The sequence below is a fragment of the Puntigrus tetrazona genome, chromosome 1 (genome assembly GCF_018831695.1).
Source record: "Puntigrus tetrazona isolate hp1 chromosome 1, ASM1883169v1, whole genome shotgun sequence".
NCBI lineage: Eukaryota > Metazoa > Chordata > Actinopteri > Cypriniformes > Cyprinidae > Puntigrus > Puntigrus tetrazona.
The window spans coordinates 26,608,720-26,629,290 of NC_056699.1; the positions used below are offsets into that span (position 1 = coordinate 26,608,720).

The 20,571-nt window shown below is 40.4% G+C and overlaps 1 protein-coding gene across 2 annotated transcripts; it reads left to right on the forward strand.

Annotated features, from left to right (window-relative positions):
• The first annotated feature begins 6,572 nt into the window (after positions 1-6,572).
• On the forward strand, positions 6,573-14,259 carry LOC122351382 (somatostatin receptor type 5). Of its 2 annotated transcripts, none has more exons than XM_043248431.1 (3): positions 6,573-6,923; positions 8,380-9,508; positions 13,249-14,259. In XM_043248431.1, the coding sequence occupies exons 2-3, from the start codon at positions 8,387-8,389 to the stop codon at positions 13,339-13,341; spliced, it is 1,215 nt and encodes a 404-aa protein (XP_043104366.1). In that variant the 5' UTR covers positions 6,573-6,923; positions 8,380-8,386; the 3' UTR covers positions 13,342-14,259. The 2 variants fall into 2 exon arrangements, with proteins under 2 accessions (XP_043104366.1, XP_043104358.1); XM_043248423.1 differs by having other exon boundaries at positions 13,473-14,259.
• The last annotated feature ends 6,312 nt before the right edge of the window (positions 14,260-20,571 follow it).

Consider the following 20,571-nt stretch of genomic DNA (forward strand, 5'->3'; position numbering starts at 1 on the left):
AACGAGACAAACCGGGAGACAGAGCTACCGTGCTTCTGCTGCTCGCAGCAGAGAGGTGTTATGAAAGGAGAAAAGAGAGCCGAGGAGAAGAACACGGTGGAGAGACGGCGGCTTACTGTAACTGGAGTTGTGTTTATATCAAACTCACACCGAAGAGTTGACTCCAGACTGAATTCATTATGTCTGCGCAAACGTGGTTAGTGGGATCTTGCGGGTAGTTGCTAGGGCGTCCTTGACGTTGCTATGTGGTTAAAGGAAAATTCTGTTTCCTGGGGTGTTGGGCTAAGATGCTCTGAGCGATTTGTAGCACTTTTCTATGTGGTTGCTAGGGTGAGTTGTTGCTAGAGCATCACTGTGGTGTTCTGATAGTTGTTAGGGTGTTGCTATGTGGTCACTAGGGTGTTCTGGGTAGTTGCAATGGCGTTGCTAGGTGGTTACGGGGGTGCTAGGCACCAGTGCATTGTTAAGCTCTTTTAAGTAGCTGATAGGAAATTGTTATGTGATTACTAGGAGTTGCTAGGGTGTTCCTAAGGCGTTCTGGGTAGTTGCTAGGACATTGCTATGTACTTTTATTGCTACGGTGTTGTGGGTAGTTACTACAGTGTCCTGAGAAGTTGCTAGGATGTTTGATTACTTGGGCGTTGAGTGATTTGTAACACCTTTCTTTGTGGTTGCTGAGGTGTTCTGGGTAGTTGCTAAGGCGTTGCTATGTGGTTACTAGGGTCTGGTAGCTAATAGTGCATTGCTAAGCTTTTCTGGGTAGCCGCTAGTTACTAGGGCATTGTTATGTGGTTGCTAAGGTATTCTAAAGTGCCGTGTTGAAAGTCTGTATTCTATACTCCATTCTGGGGTCAACGTGAACAAGTGTAAGTGTTTTTTGACATTTTTTTCAAACCATAACTCTTATATACACACTGCTTATTAAGGCAATAACACACACTGTTTTTTCTGTGAATTGTGTGGACTTTCCATAGACTTCTATTACTTTTACACTGACCAAACAATAGTTTCCATCCCCCAAGCCTAAAGCTAACCCTTACAGAAAACCTGTTTGCTTTCTTACACTTTCAGATAAACGTCATAACATCAATTTTGACTGCAGACAGGTCCCCGCAATGTCAATATCCTCTGCTAACGCTGCAGAATAAACAACACACACACACACACACAGATCTCCTCAACAAGATGCACGACACAACCTCCTCTACGGGAATGTCACACGAGCATCTCATTCACCCTCATAAGTTTGTCTCCTCATCCTGGTATAAAAGGCAAAAATAAAGAGATTTTAAGCCTACCCCGAGGAGTTCACAGTTGGGACACAGACCATTTCCACCCATCCGTTCGTCTCTTCTCCCACCTGCTTTGTTTATTAAGTTAACCTTTCTTTATTACGTTGTTGTGTTTATTTCGAGCGGTGTGCTCTGCCAGTCTTCACAGCAGGTAAATGCTGAGGCAGTTTATTCGTGTTTATATGGATATTTGCGTTGTGTACTCATTTGTACTTACATGTGCCTTCGAGGGACTGAATGGCCAGAAAGCGTTTTCTTAATTCCAGCTGTGCCGTGTTTGCAGAAAGCCTCATGGAGATTTCAGCAGCAGATCGGCATATTAGAAGGATTTCTGAAGGATCACGTGATGCTGAAGACTGGAGTAATGATGCTGAAAATTCGGCTTTGAGCACAGCGATAAATTACATTTTAACATGTATATTAACACATACATAGAAACCTGTTATTTAAAATTGTAATAATCGAGTTCAAGCGCATGCATGCTACTCTTCCAACCAACGGTGAGGCTGTGGAGTCCATTATGTGTGAGGAAGGACATCCCTGTTGGAAAAAACCCAGCATACGCCGGGTTAGGTGTGTTTTGAAGCACGGCGGCTGGTTTGAGCTGGTCCTGAGCAGGAGATATCTCCGTTGTAGGTCCAGCACACAACCAGCTACAAAATATACCTTTAATAGGGATCAGACCCCTTTAACCACGAGCTTCAGCCTATTAATTTCCAGCAAGAATTTATCTGAGGAGGTGGTCTGCATCGGTTCTCATCTCAATGATTCTCTGATTAGCGGTCGCTGGCCTCGGGTCAGGTGAACTCAGCGAAGTGGCATGAAAGCCGCCGAGGAGCGGGTTGTGATCAGACAAGCCGGAGGAGGGAAAATGAGCCGCGATGTACGTGAGAGCTGCAGCGGCCTCATATTTTCACCGGGAGAAATTTCACATCAAATTGGCACCGCTTGCTGTTCTCTTTGAAAGCTCTGGTCTGTATTGAAAGCGCTGGCGTTCATTTGAAATTTCAAAACTTTGAGTTCGGAGCAGATCTGACAAAACACTTGGAAATGGAAAGTCACGCTGCTTTATTTCTGCACTAAATCACTGCTCCAAGTGTGAGTAAAATTGCACTTGCGAGTGAATAAGACCGTATTAGACTGGAACTGCAACGTAATATACTGATTAAATCTGTTTTTATCTGGTGTAAGGTTCGTTAGAGACAATAAAATAGCATACTTAAAAATGATATTTAAAATGTAATTCGAGTCTCAATGTATTTTTATACGACAGATGTACTGTTATAGCTGTTGTTAATATTTTTAAATTAGATTTTTGAAATATCTACCTTGAAAACTAAATGAAAATGATAAGAAATGTACTTTCTTTTCAACTAATTTTTATTTCAAGTAAATTAAAAAGGACGATTGCCATATGAAATGAATAAACAGATGCATTTACGAATTTATTTAACAAAAAGTAAAATAGTTAAATACTAAAATAACCAGGCTATAATTTATATATTGTATATTAAACTGTGACACCTAATGACTGTATACAAGATAAAATAACTGACATAATAAATAAATAAATCACATTTAAATATTTTTTTTAATAAAAAGTCAATGCACATAATAATCAAATAAATAAAAATAATATGTCTTCTTAAGTCTCACTCAAAAACAAAACATCCAAGCGAACCAGGGATTTTAGCGGCATCTACAAACGAAAGATTCAGTAGAATTCAACCTGCGGCTGCAAATACTGAGTGTATTTCAGCACAGATTAGATTGGATTTTTCTGACTCCATACTATTTCATTTGCAAGCGTCGTGCCCTAAGCAGCACAAGCTGTCCATATCAATTTAGTTTTTCATTTAAGCTCTTTTCTGATCATACCACCGCATCCTCTAATTGCATATATTTGCGCTGGAGAACATTACGGCGGAGGCTTTCTAAGGATAAATGTCTTGAGATCTAACCTCAAAGCGGTGATATAAAAGCAGTCCTAATGTAATCTCACTGCTTAGACTGAGGTGAAATCATACTATATTAGTAGGAAAACGGCGCGTATGCTGCTCGATTATATTCTTTCCGTTGTGTAAGATGGTCTTTTATTGCCAGTAGAAGAACAAATGGCATAATAAACTCTACTTCCTCTCTGTCCCAATGCAGGTAAGCTGTATTAACCCTCCGTTCCCGCATCACGCAAATAATTCATAACCAAGTGGCATAACCGAGCACAAAATCCAATAACTTAGTCAATAGTTTCAGTTATGACTCCCAAACACTGAATATCGTACTCCCCGGTCGCGTTAACGTTGCAAAAATGTTATTCTAATTTCCTTTTGAAAGTCTTTTGAAATTGTTTTTACGTTGAATTCAATCGGGACGGTGATATAACCTCACTCCGGCCTGTTCTTATGTCCGCAGCTGGGGAAATTTTCCATATTAACTGCAAAGTAAGTGAATTAGGCCGGCGGAGAAGCACAGAGAGATCAACACTAATTTTGTGGAAGATACCACCACCTGCCTCAACATACACTCGCAAACTCAATATATGTCTGCAGATAGTATTATGTTCTTCATAAAGGTCAGCGATAAACCTGATTTAAAGCAGCAGAAACACCTGCGATCCCAACAGAGCTCCCCGTTAACCCTTTATCTGCCATCTTCGGCCTCGACCCTCCCAAGCGTTTCAGAAACAAAAAAAACATAATCAACTGCTCAATTACGAACGCTTGAGAACGTATTATACTCAATATAAGCACCGCGAAGAGAATCTGACACAAATAATAGATTCAGTATGGGTTTTGGCCAGTAGGGGAGGCTATCTGCAGTCAGAAACGGGCTGAAGGGTATCTGTGATGTTTCTAACAGTCGTTGTTAATTGCTCATTGATGTTTGATCGATATAAGACTGTGTTCAACATGACAAGAAAAATAAACGGTGCACGAATCCAGCAGAAAAGTTGACCAAAGGCATCAATAGCAACACTGTAGACCACTCTCAAGCTATTTGTAAGATACACTTTCCTCATGTTATTTGTGTGTTAAGTTCACTTTTTTCACATTTACTGCCTCACCGTAGGACATTTTATTTGTCAACTACCCATATATACATATATAGTAAATGAGATCACGTAAATTTCCATATTGCATATTGCATTGAGATTTGCCGCCTAAAAATAGCCCGTGACGGTGACCGGTGGACGAGCACGCAGCCCGTCGGAGCCGTCTAGGAAACACTGATGAACCAGAGAGAAGCTGAAGATTTGCGGGAACACATGTGGACTCTAGTTAATCGATATCTGTAATTATCCTGCTGTGTACTTGTCAGGTTCAAAGCCGCCTTGCGCATGAATGAACTCGACTTCAATTGATCTCTGGTTTGTGTGCTTTTTCTGGATCTTTGGGATCTTCTCAGCAGCAAACGCCCCTACAGTCCTAACGTTTTTTTTTATTTAGTTATGCCATCCACCAGGAGGACCACCTGGAAGCACGTTAGCGTTCATGAGACACATTCAGCGATATTATACCTTTATGCTGACATTTAGTTTGAATACAAACGTGTTCGTGCATTTAGGCTAATATTTTACTCAACGGTTGAACACTCCACAACTATTTCATTAAAACGTATATATTACATACACACTACTTCAGCAATCTGACTTTTTTCATACTGTATTGAAAGGAGAGTATGTATATTCTTTGCGAAACATTGACCTCCAAAAGTGTCAAAAATCCCAGTCGAGTTTTCGATTGGCCTGGAGAGATATTTCGGTGATATCTGTCAGGAAGTATGAATATTTTTTGTCCCAGGTACATGAAAAAATACATTTTCCCCTATGATGCCGTGATGAAAAACGCCATCTGTTTCTGCGTGATTAACACGAAGAACAGTGTGTAACTCAGCTCCACCTCAAAGCTCTTGTTTTATCCGTCTGCTGCATAATCGTGGCAAAATCAAGCAGCTGTGGGTGAGGTATGAGTACAGGAACTCTGCTTTCCCCTGAGAAGTGAGTTATGTCATGAGGTGCCACCATCAAACCGCCTCAATACAGATGTCATGTGTGAAGAGAGACACCTGAGAGCTGTACATCTTTGTCTTGCACCTCTTTCTCAAAACTTGCTTTAATCCTCACGCCAGGAAACTTTCTCAGGTCTACAGTGTGGGTCGCGCCACTCATTTTAAGAAATAAAGCTGCTGTAGTCCATACCGGAGGTGCTGCGTTGTTGGATAAAAAGATGGGTAAAGACGTGAATTTCACAACTCAAGTCAAGAAAAGGTCAAAAAACAAGAAACGAGAAATTCCATTTTGCCATTTTTAAGATTTTCTGCATTTTTGACATTTTTCTTCATAGTGCGAAGCATGCCAATCGTTGAAAGTAATGGACAAGTTTGCCCCAAGATCCTTTGAAAGAAAAAGGAGATTGTCTTAAACAAAGACCAAACCATCCATATTTTTTCGTTTGCAGTCCCAAGTTGGTGGTCTCAACAAATTACGTTTTTCAACATACTACAGATGATAAGTGTCTTTTTAGTTTCTCCTTAAATGATCTATCCCTAACTGAATTTCGCACAATGACGATGTTCATTCTGTTTGGTTATTATGAAATGCAGCATCGAAACTTGCTTTGTCCACCTTATTCTTCTCATAAAAATCGGTGCAGCCGTTTGTCAGTTTTATAACTTCCGCGTCTCAATTATTTTTAGCTCTACAAAACTTTTTGCAGCTTGATATTGCAAATTCTTGTCTTGCCATATTATCTTAATGTACTTAATTATTCTTACTATTTTAATTATGAACACAGTAGCTTGTTTTACCATTTACAGCACGCTAATCAACCAGAAATCTCCCACATATAGGACACCTCATTGAGGAATAAAGAGGATGAAGCACCAATAAACCAATCGCTCCCTGACGACAACCACTCACCTTAAAGGAATCACGTTTGAAAACAGTAACGTTACTTATACTTTCTTAAGAAACTGTAAAAATAACTTTAGCCTATATTTAAACGTGGCTAATGTACTGCTGGTCAAAAAACCTCCAGGTCATGCCCTTCATGCACACCGTCACGCGCCTTCTAACAAGCTTCTATTAGGATCAAACACAAACGTAAACGTTCAAACCGTTTCACCCGCGAACTTTGTTTACGTTCTGCGATGAGCCATATAAGGCCAAAGGGGGAGGAGCTGAGACTGCGCATGAACTTTAATTGGCTCTGTTGCATGTGGAATTTGAATATGCTAAACTGTAATTGGAACCCATGCAATTGGAAGCATCGGGTATTTTTCAGCCTGGAAAATGTTCGGGTGAAAGAATTATTGCGCTGTGGGATGATCGGCTGCGACTGGAGATCTCTCTCTCTCTCTCTCTCTCTCTCTCTCTCTCTCTCTCTCTCTCTCTCTCTCTCTCCCTCTCTCTCCAGGTTTAGCTGGGTCTCGGAGTGAGTCGGGCAGCAGATGCCATCACCTGTCGCGAGGCTGCACACTGCTGCGGGAGCGCGCGCGCGCCAAGCTAATTCGACAGACACCGCTGCGGACAGATTTAACCTGCACCATGTTTCCCCGTGTTTTTAATCTTCATCTACTCTTCTCGTCTCCTCCGAGGATCGTTTCACAGCTTGCCGCGTCTCACTGATCCGGGTAAGCGCAGTTTGCCGTTTCAGACTGAGGTTTTGGTTTATTTAGTTTCATCTAAGTTAGGGAATGTTAGGGCAGTAGCCTATTAACTGCAAATATAACTTAATTCGGGGCTGGTTTCGTATATAGGACTCGTGTGGGACGTTGCGCAAAATAAAAAAAATTATTATAATTTTTTTTATTAGAGTGGCCAATAATGCACTTTTAATAGCATACCCCGTTGGTTTCGTTTTAATGTCGTTACAGAGTAATAACGTAAAATGCGCGTTTTAGTTATTACGCAGTTACTTACGCACAATTTCTCCAAAAAAACAAAAAAAAAACATAAAAAGTCTCTTAAGAATGCAACCGAGCAAGAATGCCCGGTACACGTTGTTCTTATCGCTGTCTCGTGCGACTTCGAGCTGATTTCATCAAGGTGAGATCAGATAGTTTGAAAGAAAAGGTTTTAGTAGTCAGTCGAACCTCAACGCGTCTTTACGCATGATTTTTCCCCCGCTGGTAAATGCGTTGAGTTGCATAGACCAGCAGTGAAGTGCGTACAGAAAAAAATGAAACTAGTGTTATGGAGGATATTGCATAAATGTATACATATGTGACAAGTTGCCCCCAACTTTGCCTCTTGGCTTCAGTTCAAACCTATAGTTAGCATATACTTTCTTGGCTCTTGTCTAAACGCATATAATTGTAATTGTAGTGTATTAAAAACTATTTTAGGGTTTGACGGTGAGAATTTACAGAAACGATTTAATAGATTTAATACATCTTGTTTTGCTAGAGAATGTAACTGCCTACTGAGATGTGACGGTAGTCTATGGCAATAAAAAGGAAAACATAAAATGTATAAAATGTAGTTGTAGGTTAACTGAAATCAATCAGCTCTCTTAGATTATGTTCTGTGCTGGTTTGGGGTCGACCGTGGTCTAATTCGGAGAAAACAGACTGTGGAAATTGAACTCTGTGCTAATATAGGATAAATGGCAGAATCAATCAAACGCCATTGAAATTTTTTTTGTTGCAGTAGTTAACCGCGTTTGGCCTCTGGATGGTTGGATGTTAAGTATAGTGTTTTTTAAACCAAGCTGTTTAATATAGTTTTTAATGCACGAACGCATGCCGCTATGCAACACTGAGGAGAGACATAAACCAGGAGGCAGAAAGCGACGGAGAGATGTGCGTGTGTGCGTTGTGTCACTTCAGTCTCCTTGTGTGGGTTTGCTGTTTTGGCTCAGATCTTTATAGCCGAGGTGTGATCATCTGCAATGATTCAGTCTCTCTGATCTCTCACTGTAAAACAAGCCATCTCGAGCGCATTAAATGAACACGAGCCGTATTCTCGAGTCTTACAAACACATAAAGAGAAACTATGTTCCTTTCCACTGAGCTGCCATGGATTCATTGCTTCTTTATACGCTCTCTCAGTCACTCATCCTAATTTCTATCTTTCTGTCCATCCCAGACCCAGAATGCAGTCATTAAACCAATCCGGGTGGGCTGGGCCAATCCCAGGGGATTATAACGCCTCCTCTTTTGGACTGGGATTTTCAGGAAGCCCAGTTGGGAATTACACGGGCAACGTGTCCGATCAGAGCATGCCGTTTCAAGGGAGCAGCACGATGGTTACCGCAGTCATATCGTTCACCGTGTTCATCGTTGGACTCACCGGCAACACGCTGGCCATCTACGTGGTCCTGCGCTACGCTAAAATGAAAACGGTTACGAACATCTACATTTTGAACCTGGCCGTGGCCGACGAGCTGTACATTTTGGGCCTCCCGTTCCTCACGACGCAAAACGTGCTTTCCTACTGGCCGTTCGGCTCGTTCCTGTGCCGCGTCGTCATGACGGCGGACTCGCTAAATCAGTTCACCAGCATCTTCTGTCTGACGGTGATGAGCATCGACCGCTATTTAGCCGTAGTGCATCCCATCCGCTCCACTAGGTGGCGCCGGCCGCGAGTCGCCAAAGCGGTTAGCGCGGCGGTGTGGGCGTTCTCATTCATCGTCGTCCTCCCCGTGGTGATATTCTCCGACGTTCAGGACATGTTTAACTCGTGCAACATGAGCTGGCCGGAGCCGCGAGACGTTTGGTCGACGGCGTTCATCCTCTACACGGCGACGCTCGGCTTCTTCGGCCCCCTGCTGGTCATCTGCATGTGCTACCTGCTCATCGTCGTCAAGGTGAAGTCGTCCGGGGCGCGGGCGGGATTCACGAAGCGCAGGCGCTCCGAGCGGAAGGTGACCCGCATGGTGGTGGTGATCGTGGTGGTGTTCGTCCTCTGCTGGCTGCCGTTCTACATCATCAACATCGTGAACCTGGTGTTCATTCTCCCGGAGAGCAGCGTGATGGCGGGGGTGTATTTTTTCGCCGTCATCCTGTCGTACGCGAACAGCTGCGCCAATCCGCTGCTCTACGGCTTCCTGTCCGACAACTTCAAGCAGAGCTTCCGGAAGGTGCTGTGCGTGCGCAAGGCCAACGGCGTGGAGGACGGAGAGCCCAGCGTGCCGCGGACGGAGAAAACCACGACCCACGATACCTTTCTGACGCCCCGGAACAATGACTTTAACGGACACGTCCAGGGCAGCCAGGTACAGTGACTCCTCACATATTTCACGTGAGTCTGACGATTCTGTTGAAGGTTGATTTCAGGCCTACGCTTAAATAAAAAGTAGCGTCGTCAAACAATTAATCGCAAAGGTTTTACTTTGCATAATATATGTATGCGTACTGAGTGTATTTATTATGTATAAATGAATACACGCATGCATATATTTAAGAAAAATACGTTGAGTTTATATATAAAGTATATTTATGCATGATGAAAAACGTTTATTTGTGATTAATCGTTTGACGGAAAAGTTTTAGATGAAAAGTTTAATTGCACACTTAGTATGAAATGAATCTGCTTGTGCCTGTGAACTTTTGAATATGTTTTTTAAAACAATTATATTACTGCGTAGACTACAAAAAAATCGAATTTGTGGAAATCGTAGTGGAGTCGTTGATGCATAGTTTTTTTTTTTTTTACAAACTGACAAGAAAACTATGGCCATTTTTGTTGATCCGTATGAAATTTCACCACTTTAACATCACTTCAGGTATATGGACGCTTCAAAATGATGAGCAAAAACTCTAAAACACTAAAAAAAAATGCGTAAATATACCTTTAAACATATGTCTAATATGTTGAATGTATTAGATAACTTAAAATAACTACAAAAATATTTTCTTTACTTAAAAAAAATAAGGTTGCATTTGCTACGTGAACTAACAATTTTAACATTTATTAATTAATTATTAAAATCAAAAGTTGCATACATTAATACTACTTAAATGACCCGAGCAAACATGGCATAACTGAGAATATTAAACAGCTAATGTTAAAGATTTGCTCATTGTGTGTTGCTGAACGTTCTCGAAATTTAAGGCACAGTTAACCCCCCAAAAATGTTTTTAAGTTTTCACATCATAATCTCTTCTAACAATCAATGCATACGAAACAACCAGAACAGTTTAGAAGACTTGAAGAATTTCAGTCACATGATGTACTTGATAGTGTTCCACCGAAGGTTTTGGAGCGACGTGGGGGTGAGTAAATGTAAAGAAAACCAGACGGTACCATTAGGGCCGGTTGTTTTTTGCCTTTTGCTGGTGTGTTCGTGAGTTCTCTGTAGATTACAACCATGCTGAGAATTTTACATTCGATACAGCTGCCAACATGTTGCTCCTTCCTCTCTCCCCAAAGAGACAATCTCAGTGAAATTGATTTACTGAGAAGCAAATGGAGTGAGAGAGAGTGTGTGTGTGTGTGTGTGTGTCTTCCTGTCCATCAGTCCTAACCCCCTTAGTGCCCTTAGGGACAACACTACTCATATGTTCCCAATAAACATTCCCAATGTCCATGCATATTAGAATCTGTGTGTGTTTGTGAGGGAAAGAAGAAGGAAGTGAATGCAAAAAGAAAGAAAGAAAGGGCCAAATTCTTACATCAACGATTCGTTTTATATCACAAAAGGGTTTTTGCCATTAATACGTTCGTATGTACTTTTGGTAACGCTTTAGAATAAGTCACACTGGTTCACTATGAACTATGAAATGTGCTGCTTATTAATAGTTAGCGGGGTAGTTGTTAAGTTTAGGCACCGGGTAGAATTAGGTTGTGTAGAGTAAGGCATTAATATGAGTTTAATCAGCACTAATAAACAGCTAATATTCTGGTAACATGCAAGAAAACTAATAGGTGTAACAAAGTGTTAGTGTTTTTTTTTATGTTTACACCTACTATGTAAGAAAAATGAACAATATATATTTATGGCAAATGTTATTATAATGAACAAATATATATATATATATATATATATATATATATATATATACACATATATATAATTAGTTATTTATTATTTAAATATTACTACATAGTTATTTGACATCACCTACATTTTTTAATTTTGAAAATCATTAAAATTGTTGATTTTTTTTCATTTGGAGCTAAGAAATAATTCTTCAGACAACGTAAAATGCTATGTAATATGTAAAAAAAAAAAATAGCGTAGTTTTATTAAAAACTATATTACCGGCTTTCAGTTTCAGCACATTTGAAGTTGTTGAAACTATCGTTATACATACCCATTTTTTACCAGTTCTGTTTTATCATATTCTTTCGCCCTAGTAGAAGAGATGATGAAATGTATTCCTCTGTGTTATGGTTCAGCTTGACCAAGTAAACCGTAAGGGAGTACAAGAATGTGTGTGTGTGTGTAGAAATGTGAGTGTATTATAAGAGTGTCCTTCCGGGAGTGAGATCAGACGATCCCATAGTTCATTCAGTGGGGAAATCAGAGCCATACGGCTCTAGAGACTGAATCAGATCTGTAGGACTGACGAATTCCTTGCCTTTGATGGACATCACAGCATCTGATCAATGGGGAAAAGCCAGTCCCTTTTAGCCATTTCTGCATTTGCGGAGCTGATATGAGCTCTAATGTCTCTCTCTGTGGCAGACTGGCTTTCCCTGCCTTGACTGATACTCAATCTGATTGCTGGAGACACAAAACACACATTCGCTCTCTCTCTTTTAGCCCTTTTTCACTGGCAGCGCAGCACTGCTGGCCAATTTGGCTCCGTTCTGCATGTTTACAAAGAAGAAGAAAAAATGGCCCTTTAAACCTGCTGATCTTGAACTGAGAACCAATCATTACCACTCGAAGTTTTCAGAGCAACAAATCTCTCTGGATAGATGAATAAAAAAAGAACTGGAAGCATTACGTAGATTCAGCTAATGGACAAATTGGGCCAATTTTTTTTTTTTTCGTGAAATGGAAAGGTTTTCAATTTGAATAAATCTAATAAATATATTGCATTAAATAACTATATATATATATATATATATATATATATATATATATATATATATATATATATATATATATATATATATTCTAAATAATATTACAATTTATAATTACATTTATTTATTTAATTGTGTCCTATGAATGTAATTTGCATTCATATTATATTAATATAATAAAAATAAAACTGTAAGATTTTAATAAATGAAATTGTTTGTATAATACATTACACATATCAACCAATCACCTTTATTTATATAGCGCTTTTAACTTTTATATATATATATATATATATATATATATATATATATATATATAGTATATGTATACAAAATAATTATATAATACTTAACATATGCAACGTATTATGCAAACAGTTTATATATACTTAAGTTGAAAAACAGTGGAATAACTTTAATTAGTTTTCTATATTTAGTCTTGTGTCTCTCACGTCTTTGGAAATGCAGGCTAGTTTTAATAGAGCTTCACAGATCCTGCGTCCATCTCTGCTGTCATTCCACAGGAAATGGGTTATTTTTTCTCCATCTGTCTCTCTCTCAGTTTTAAAGAGTAGCAGCAGGGAATCTCAGAGGCTGAATTAGAAGCACATTGTGCACCAGAAAGAACATGTTATTCTACAGAACGAGAAACAGGAAGAGAGACATGAAAACGGCAAAAAAATGGGAAGCAGAAGGGGCGAAGGCTGTGCTTGTTAGGCCTCTGTTTTTACAAGTGCAATTTAAAGGGACAGTTCGCCTAAAAACGTACTTCTGTCATTATTTACTCACCATGGTGTCGTTCCAAAGCTTCCTCGGTGGAACACAAAACAGAGAAAAGCTGAACAAACTGGGTCTGCAATAACTAATGGCGTAATTTCCATCGCTGCATCATTATTTTGTAAACCTGAAAACAGCATGATGGACACACACGCAGCAGTGCAGAGGTGCCACTGTCTGTCCTGTTCTGTGTTTCTGCAGGATCTGCAGTTACAGTCTTGCATGAGCGCGTCTGAGAAAGACCCCGCGTCTCAGCCTGCAAGACCCCAGATCATTGGCCAGTCCACTCTCTAAACGCTGTTTCTCTCTCTGTCTGTCGTTTCCATCTTTATTTCGTCTCCTTTCCTGTGCTCTCTCGTCTCTCCGTTCACCCCTTCAATTTGTCTGTCTGTCTGCCTGTCTCTCCTCCTGGCTTTTTGCGGAAGGTGTGGCCTGAGCCTCAAGCCACGCCCCTGAACGTGCCGGTGACCCCGCCCTCCCGCGCAGCAGAGCTCAGCCTCCACCCGGTGCCCGCTGTCGCCACGCCCAGCTCCAGCCGTGACCTGTGACCCCGGCTGGTCGTGAGGGTCGTCCAGAACAATGCCAGGATACTTTCTGGGTGGAGGGTGCAGCGTGTGCTGGAAACACCAGGGTCTTCATGGAAGCCTGGGAATATCAGGAATTTTGAAACGGCCTGGAAATACCTATGTTGAATTTAAATGCTCTAAAATCAGCTTAAGAATTATTATTTGGGAATTCGTAACACGCTATTTGCGAACCTCGAGTCTGAGGCCACCAGTGAAAATCTGTTTTGTATTTGTATAATTTAATCCGATCCTTCCTGCATGGAATATAATATTAGCAAAACAATTTTTGTGTTTTCCTTTAATGATTAAGTGCAAAGCCTGACTTTCCTGACCTAAGAAGAAGTCTGAAATCTCCTTTATTCGTTTAAAAAAAAATTTAAATCGCAGAAAACACCTTTTTATTTTCTGGTTTAAAATCATTTTGAATCACAGATTTTCAACGTGGTCTCTGGCTTTTTTTGGAGCCCGACTTTTAAAGAGTTTTAAGAAAGGATGAAAAAGAAACAGGAGAGGGATTTAGAAGAGAGACAGGACTTCAGATGCAAGTGAAGGGGATTTTGAGATGATGAACGTTGGTATATTGCTTTTCACACACACACACACACACACACACACACACACACACACACACACACACACACACACACACACACACACACAATCTTCAAAACAGAAACATTCGATCAATTTTCCTGCATTAACCACAAAATAACCTTTTCTTTCTCCTCTGCAATCAAATGATTGATGTGAGGTGAACAAAAAAAAAACACACACACACACACTATATATTATATGTACCTGCTACACTGATTGGGAGCGTATCCCGGTGTCCTTCACAGCTCCAGACTAATACGCTGTGTTCCTTCGGGAGTTCAGCAAAAACTAGAAAAAGTGCAACAGAAGTCCAAGTTCGATGGAAACTCTATATTATATATAATAATATTAACAACCCTATGATCAACGCACAGTTATTATTAATATTCCCTTTTACAGATCTAAATTATTCCAACTCCAAGATAAAACCAGTTTAACAAATCAACGCGGCAACTGAAATTAAGACCACAAAAATATATTTTCTTGAAATAACTTGCTGTAGCACGGGCAAAATTTCTCATTTTCATTTAGTTTGAGTTGAAGCGCTAAAATATAACATAGGAGATATGTGATAACTATAGATATTTTTGAAATAAATAACACATGACCAAAACACATCAGAGCTACTCGAACTTAAATACAGAAAATACAAAGTCTAATTCAAAATGTGACGGAAAACTATAATAGCAGAGAAAGGTGTGCCTAAAACACTGATAACCGCACACCAAACATGCACCACTGCAGAGCAACTAAACTGGGTCGCAGCATGTAGGTGGCAGCGCTTGTAATTGACAACCGAACATCTGCGAGGCAAACCAGTTGTTTCTGTAGATATCTTTTTCCGGAGGTCAGCGGCCTTACGGAGCGAGTGGATGGAGAGCGGCCGCCGACCCTCGACACGCTGGGAGCGCCTCATCTCCGGGCAGAAACTTCCCTTTCTTCATCTGGGGACTTGAGCTGACAGGTAGAGCGAGGCTTGATGGATTGCTTCTGGACGGCAGGATCCTAGCCAACTGAACATTTTCACATGTCAGAAGGGGATGGGAATCTGTGGAAACCGGGAGGGTTTTTTTCTAAGTCCTTTAGGGTGTGGTGTTCAACGCTTGTCGAGTCCGAGGGTCAAGATGGCCTTTCCTGATCCGTACTGACATGTTTAAACTGTCCTCTGCTTTCTGCCAAATGTAGCAAAGTGCCTTTTCTTGTCCCAGATCAAACTAGCAGACGTTAAAAAAAAACCTGCGAGGCGTCCGTGGATGCCTTAGAGACACAACCTGTTGTTCGCTTTCTTCGTCGTTTAGCCTCGTCCTCATTGTTAAATGTTTATAAGTATATTCATATGGTTTACATTTAAGTACACTTTTATGCCACTACGTGATAATATCGTAAAAGTTACTGCCAGTGTAATGGAAAAAACACACCAACGAACCTTATCATTGCCTTTCTTAAGTCATTTCTATTGATGTTTGATGTACAAACGGTCTCATTTGCAGAAAACAAAAAAAAAAAAAAAAACCCGTTTGGCGTTCGCTGCCACCCTTCCTCGCCATCGGTGGAAGTTTCTAGAGATCTTCCTCGTGCGACAGCGTGCAAGCGTTCCTCGTGTGTTTAGCTGTTCATAAAAGCGATATGAAGAATGTGCATTGCTTGGTTAATGCTAAATGTGCCTCTGATATAAACTTTGATGACACTCATAATTCAGCAGGCGTGTTTTAGGCCTGTTCATGTCAGCCAGCAAGCTTTGCGATCGATACTTCAGCTTCTTCTATTAAACCCAAAGACTCGTTTGATTCAAGACTCGTTGGGCGTGTGAAACTGTGAATGACGTATTGACCAATCACTCCGCGCTGAAGAAACGCTGAGCAAATGTCATGTTGTTGGTCTTAACGTTACTTTTTAATGATTGCTCACTCTTCATTAGTTTCGCCATCCTTATCGGGATATCCGTGTGAGAAAATGTAGAAATATATGAAATATACAGTTTCCTGAAAGAGACCGTGTATTGCACTCTTAAAACTTTATATCAGAAATCTATATCGATGGCTCATTGCTGACGCTTGAACAGCCATTATTATGCCATTGTTACTTATGAAATCAAGCACCAGACCTCATCAAGTGAGAATCAGATATTTAAGTTGTACATACGTCTAAATAAAAGTATAATCATTAGCCATTTGTTCTTGGTTTTTCTTGCGTTCTTTTCTCATGTGTGATTTTTTAGCGAGGTGACTTTTGGGTTTTGTCAGGCATCGTCGCTGTTTTAACACGATACATCTTTAATTAGCAATAACCAGATCTGACTTGAATGGCACTGCCTTTAAGGAGGTCTGTAACATCTGGAGAGAGCTGGTCTGCTAGCGTTTCGCATTCATCTCGATGACAGCGGCTTGGCTTGCGCAGGACCACCTCGTAGCACGCAATTTAAAACCTGCCATATTGCCCAAGACGGCATAACCTTTTGCGCCTCTGAATGTCATGTGACTAATCAATCTTTATATACAGTCCTAAACCTTCACGAGTGGAAGTGCACGCACATCTGCTGCAAGAGAAAACAAAATGTCGGTCGTACGATCAGTGTTTGAATCTGGTTCTCACCGGTTTCAATTACTAGCTGCTAAGACATGAAAATATTTAAGAAATTATGATTATAATCCAAAGTCCAATGGTGTCGTACAGGCCCCAGTGCACAAACCATTAATTCAGGCCCTGCGTATCCTTACAGTTGACAATAATGAACTTGCACAATCAACTTATAGTGCTCTCAAGGTATCTTTTCATTAACAATAAAATGTTTACGTTGGCTTTTTTAAAAAAATGTCTTGCACCTTGATTTTATTTCGCCTAAAGGGATATGTTTTGCTCAATAAAAGTGTGTAATGGTACAGTTAGCCTGATTTTATGACTGAAACGGGTAGCACCTATTCATGCTCGATAAGGAAGATGCTATTTAAAGTGACTACTGGTGGTATATTCTTTATACATAGGATTGTGAAAATGGAGATGAAAATGAAAGTCTAAATGGAATTAAAATGCTAATATCTAATTAAAATGCTAATATCTGCACTACATGCAAAACCGCTGAGCAATGGCTGGCAGAGTTATTGAAAAACGTCACTGAAACGGGCTATTTGACGCTTTCGGTTTTAGATTATTTGATCTCGGTATAAATTGACAGGATATATGCAATTTATATGCTTATGTGCAAAACCAGTAAATTGCTGTTGCATTGTGCTGCATCAAGCCAAATGTTTCCATCTTATACCAGGGGCAACATCACACCAGAAAGGGTTAGTTAAAACAGTACGGTAGTGTTTGTTTTTGGTTGAGTCTTTGCATATGAACCACTTTTTGTTCAGCTTGAGTCTCATTCTCATCTTTTCTCACTCTGCCTCCATTGGCTCCTCTGTTCCGCCTCAATCAGGTTTTCAACCTGTGATTCCATTAAACTCCCTCCCTTCTGTCTCCGTTCCCGCTTTACATTCCCTCATTCCACATTCAGCCGCCTGGGGAGGATAAAAAGACTCTTTGCGTCTTCGTTTTCCATCCACTTTCACATTGTCATCCCCGGCTTTCTCTGTTGTTTTGTATCTCGAGTGCCTTCAGATGAACTCTCTCTGCGACAGGAGACACTTACCTGAAAAGTCCTTTCGTGTCAAATAGCAGAGGATTGTCACAGACCTCAAATCATGCATACAGCAGAAGTAAACAAAGATGCAAAGTAATAAAGCATCCTTCTCCCCTCGTCGGCTTACCATTTTCCAGCCTGTCGGCAACAAATCTTAGCTTAAGATTCGACAGCCAATAACACCGGAAAGCAAGCCCCGAAAACTAATAAACAAGATACGATTTAGGGCATGGAATTACAAAAAGACAAATGCTATAGCATCATGGCAAACAGGACTAAGAGCACGGTGTATCTCGGGAACAGCAAATAATATACACACGGTGTCATAAAAATATATTTTAAAGGGACACTCGTGCATCCCTGTTCAAAACAAGCGTTTTATAACCTGGTATCTTAGTAAAACTGTACTATTTGATTTAAAGAGCACAGACACACCAATCTGACAAGTCTATTATGAGACATCAAACGCTTTTAAATCACAAAATTACTAAGTTAATGGCAATTTTTAAGCACTGAACAGAAAATAAACACCAAAACCTGGCAACAGCTAAAGCTGACAACAGCATAAACGAATTGCCAAAAATACATCCTGGGAACACTAATGAAGTATAATTTCCTACATTCAATGTCTTTTTCGTGTCTTTTTTTTACTAGGGTATAGTAAATTAGAAAAAAACTTGATTTGTATAAAAGGTAAAGGTACAAAATCGAGTTGAATCAAGCTACGACTGATATTAAGACTTCAAATGATTTCCACAGATGTCTGGCAGTAACTTCGAGACATTCTCCAAACACTTAGGTCTTGAGCAATATCTGGACATTTCATTGCTGCTCTGAGGAGGAATATTTAGTGGTGTCTGTGAGGAACTTCAACTTCTGGCACAGAGACGAGGACTGCAACACCCCAGAGAACCTAGAGGTGATGAGATCTGAGGTAATGCATTCATGTTGATGGGATGTTCGTCGCACCAGTGGACGCAGGTCAGAGATCCCTGTGTTGACATGATTTACAACCATGAGATCTTTCTGCTAGATCTTTTTGGCTAAACCGAAAATCTCAGTAAACTTACTCAACCGCTCTGCACGCAACTTTCAGAGGAGGCTACAAAGAGGAAAGATTCCCAATGTTTGAGATAATCCAGCGAGAGCTTACTGATGTCCGGCATTCTCCAGAACAAATGAAGGACTTTCTCACCATTGCTCCTGCTCTAATAAGTCCCTGCTCTGATAGATTCTTCACTCCACCAACAGCGAAGACCGATAACGCCGCGTTCGCTTCTATTCCGGCTGTTTTTGATGAATATGCTCCTGCATGGGAAACTGGAGCTGCTGCCAGCTAAACAAATCACCTTTGATGCACCTGAAGCGCCTCTGCGAGATCTTTTTTTAGTTGCACCTTTCACTCTGTGGCCGTTCTGAAGGTCAAAGCACCAGAATCCAGACTCGCTGGAACCGACGTGGGGGAATTCGAGAATTTACGAAGCTGCCAAACTGGAAACCCAACAAGAGCAACCTTGGAAACCTCATTAAAAAGCAACCGCTCCTCTTTTCTAAAATGAGTTTCCTGTCTGCTAGAGCCTGGAGCTGATTTGATTGCTGCTCATTCTGCACACTGCCGATGGACTCTTTCTGCCAATGCATCGTTTGATGCTGGAGGATCATTAAGCTGCTTGAAGTTTTGGGATCGCTAAAAACTAAATGGGAAACAAAAAACAAAATTTGCTATGGTAATACAAGGAACCCCGGGAATATTATTTTAAACGATTGGGACTTTCGCAAGACACTGTTTGCTTAATCAAAGCTTACCCAAACAGACACACACTTAACACATGGGCCCCAGAAGAGTCTGTGTTTTTATAAAACTCACATTCAGCAACAAATACGCTTCACTGCCAACAGAAACTTGGAAAACATGGAGACCGGTGACTGATGGTGTCCATGAATAAGTGTAGAGCCGTAAAATAAAATGACTCACTGTGGGCCATATCTCAAAACTCATAGGAAATTGCAGTTATTGTGGGTTGTATAAATTATGTGTCAATCACCCTTTGACGAAATAAGCGAGGTCGCTTTAACCCAGCTGTCGGGTTACAGCCGGAGCACGGCTTTTCATTCACCTCAGGAGACGGCGAGTGCTCAGAGAACGGGCCTTTTCCAGTGAAAATAAGGTTTGTATACATTTTATTCCATCTCTCAGACGAGATGTCAGCGTGACGAAAACAGCGTGAACTGCATAACATAAACTTTATTCGTTATAATATTGCGTTTAATTCGGATGTTAAAATATTTAACATAATATTGTTTATTTACAGGTTATGAAGTCACGGCATCGGCTTCTTTCAGCAACAGGGAACCGTTTAATGCACTTTATAAAATGCTTGGTAAAGGAGTTAAAATAGAGTTAAAATAGAAAATGCAATTTGTTTTCACTTATTAATAAATGTTCACGTTTTGATCATTACTGTTGTCTCTAGTAATTTTGTGTCTACTTTTTCATTTCTATCCTATTTTTTTATTCATTATAAGCCAGCAATAGTCATTTTCAATCAAAATTTGAGTTATTAAATCAACCTAGCATGTTGGGTCAAATATGTAACCCAAATGCATGGGTTAAAATAACCTAACGCTTGGTTTGTCCATATTTGACCCGGTGTTGGGTTACCAAAATAACCCAAACCAGGTTGTTTTAACCCAGCATTTGCGTATCATTCAATGTGTGTCAATATGTACCCTTATCCAACA

Coding starts and splice junctions, on each gene's coding strand:
- LOC122351382 (XM_043248423.1), top strand. CDS start 8,387: ATGCAGTCATTAAACCAATCCGGGTGGGCTGGGCCAATCCCAGGGGAT. Junction 9,509..13,472: donor GACACGTCCAGGGCAGCCAG/GTACAGTGACTC, acceptor TTTTTGCGGAAG/GTGTGGCCTGAGCCTCAAGC.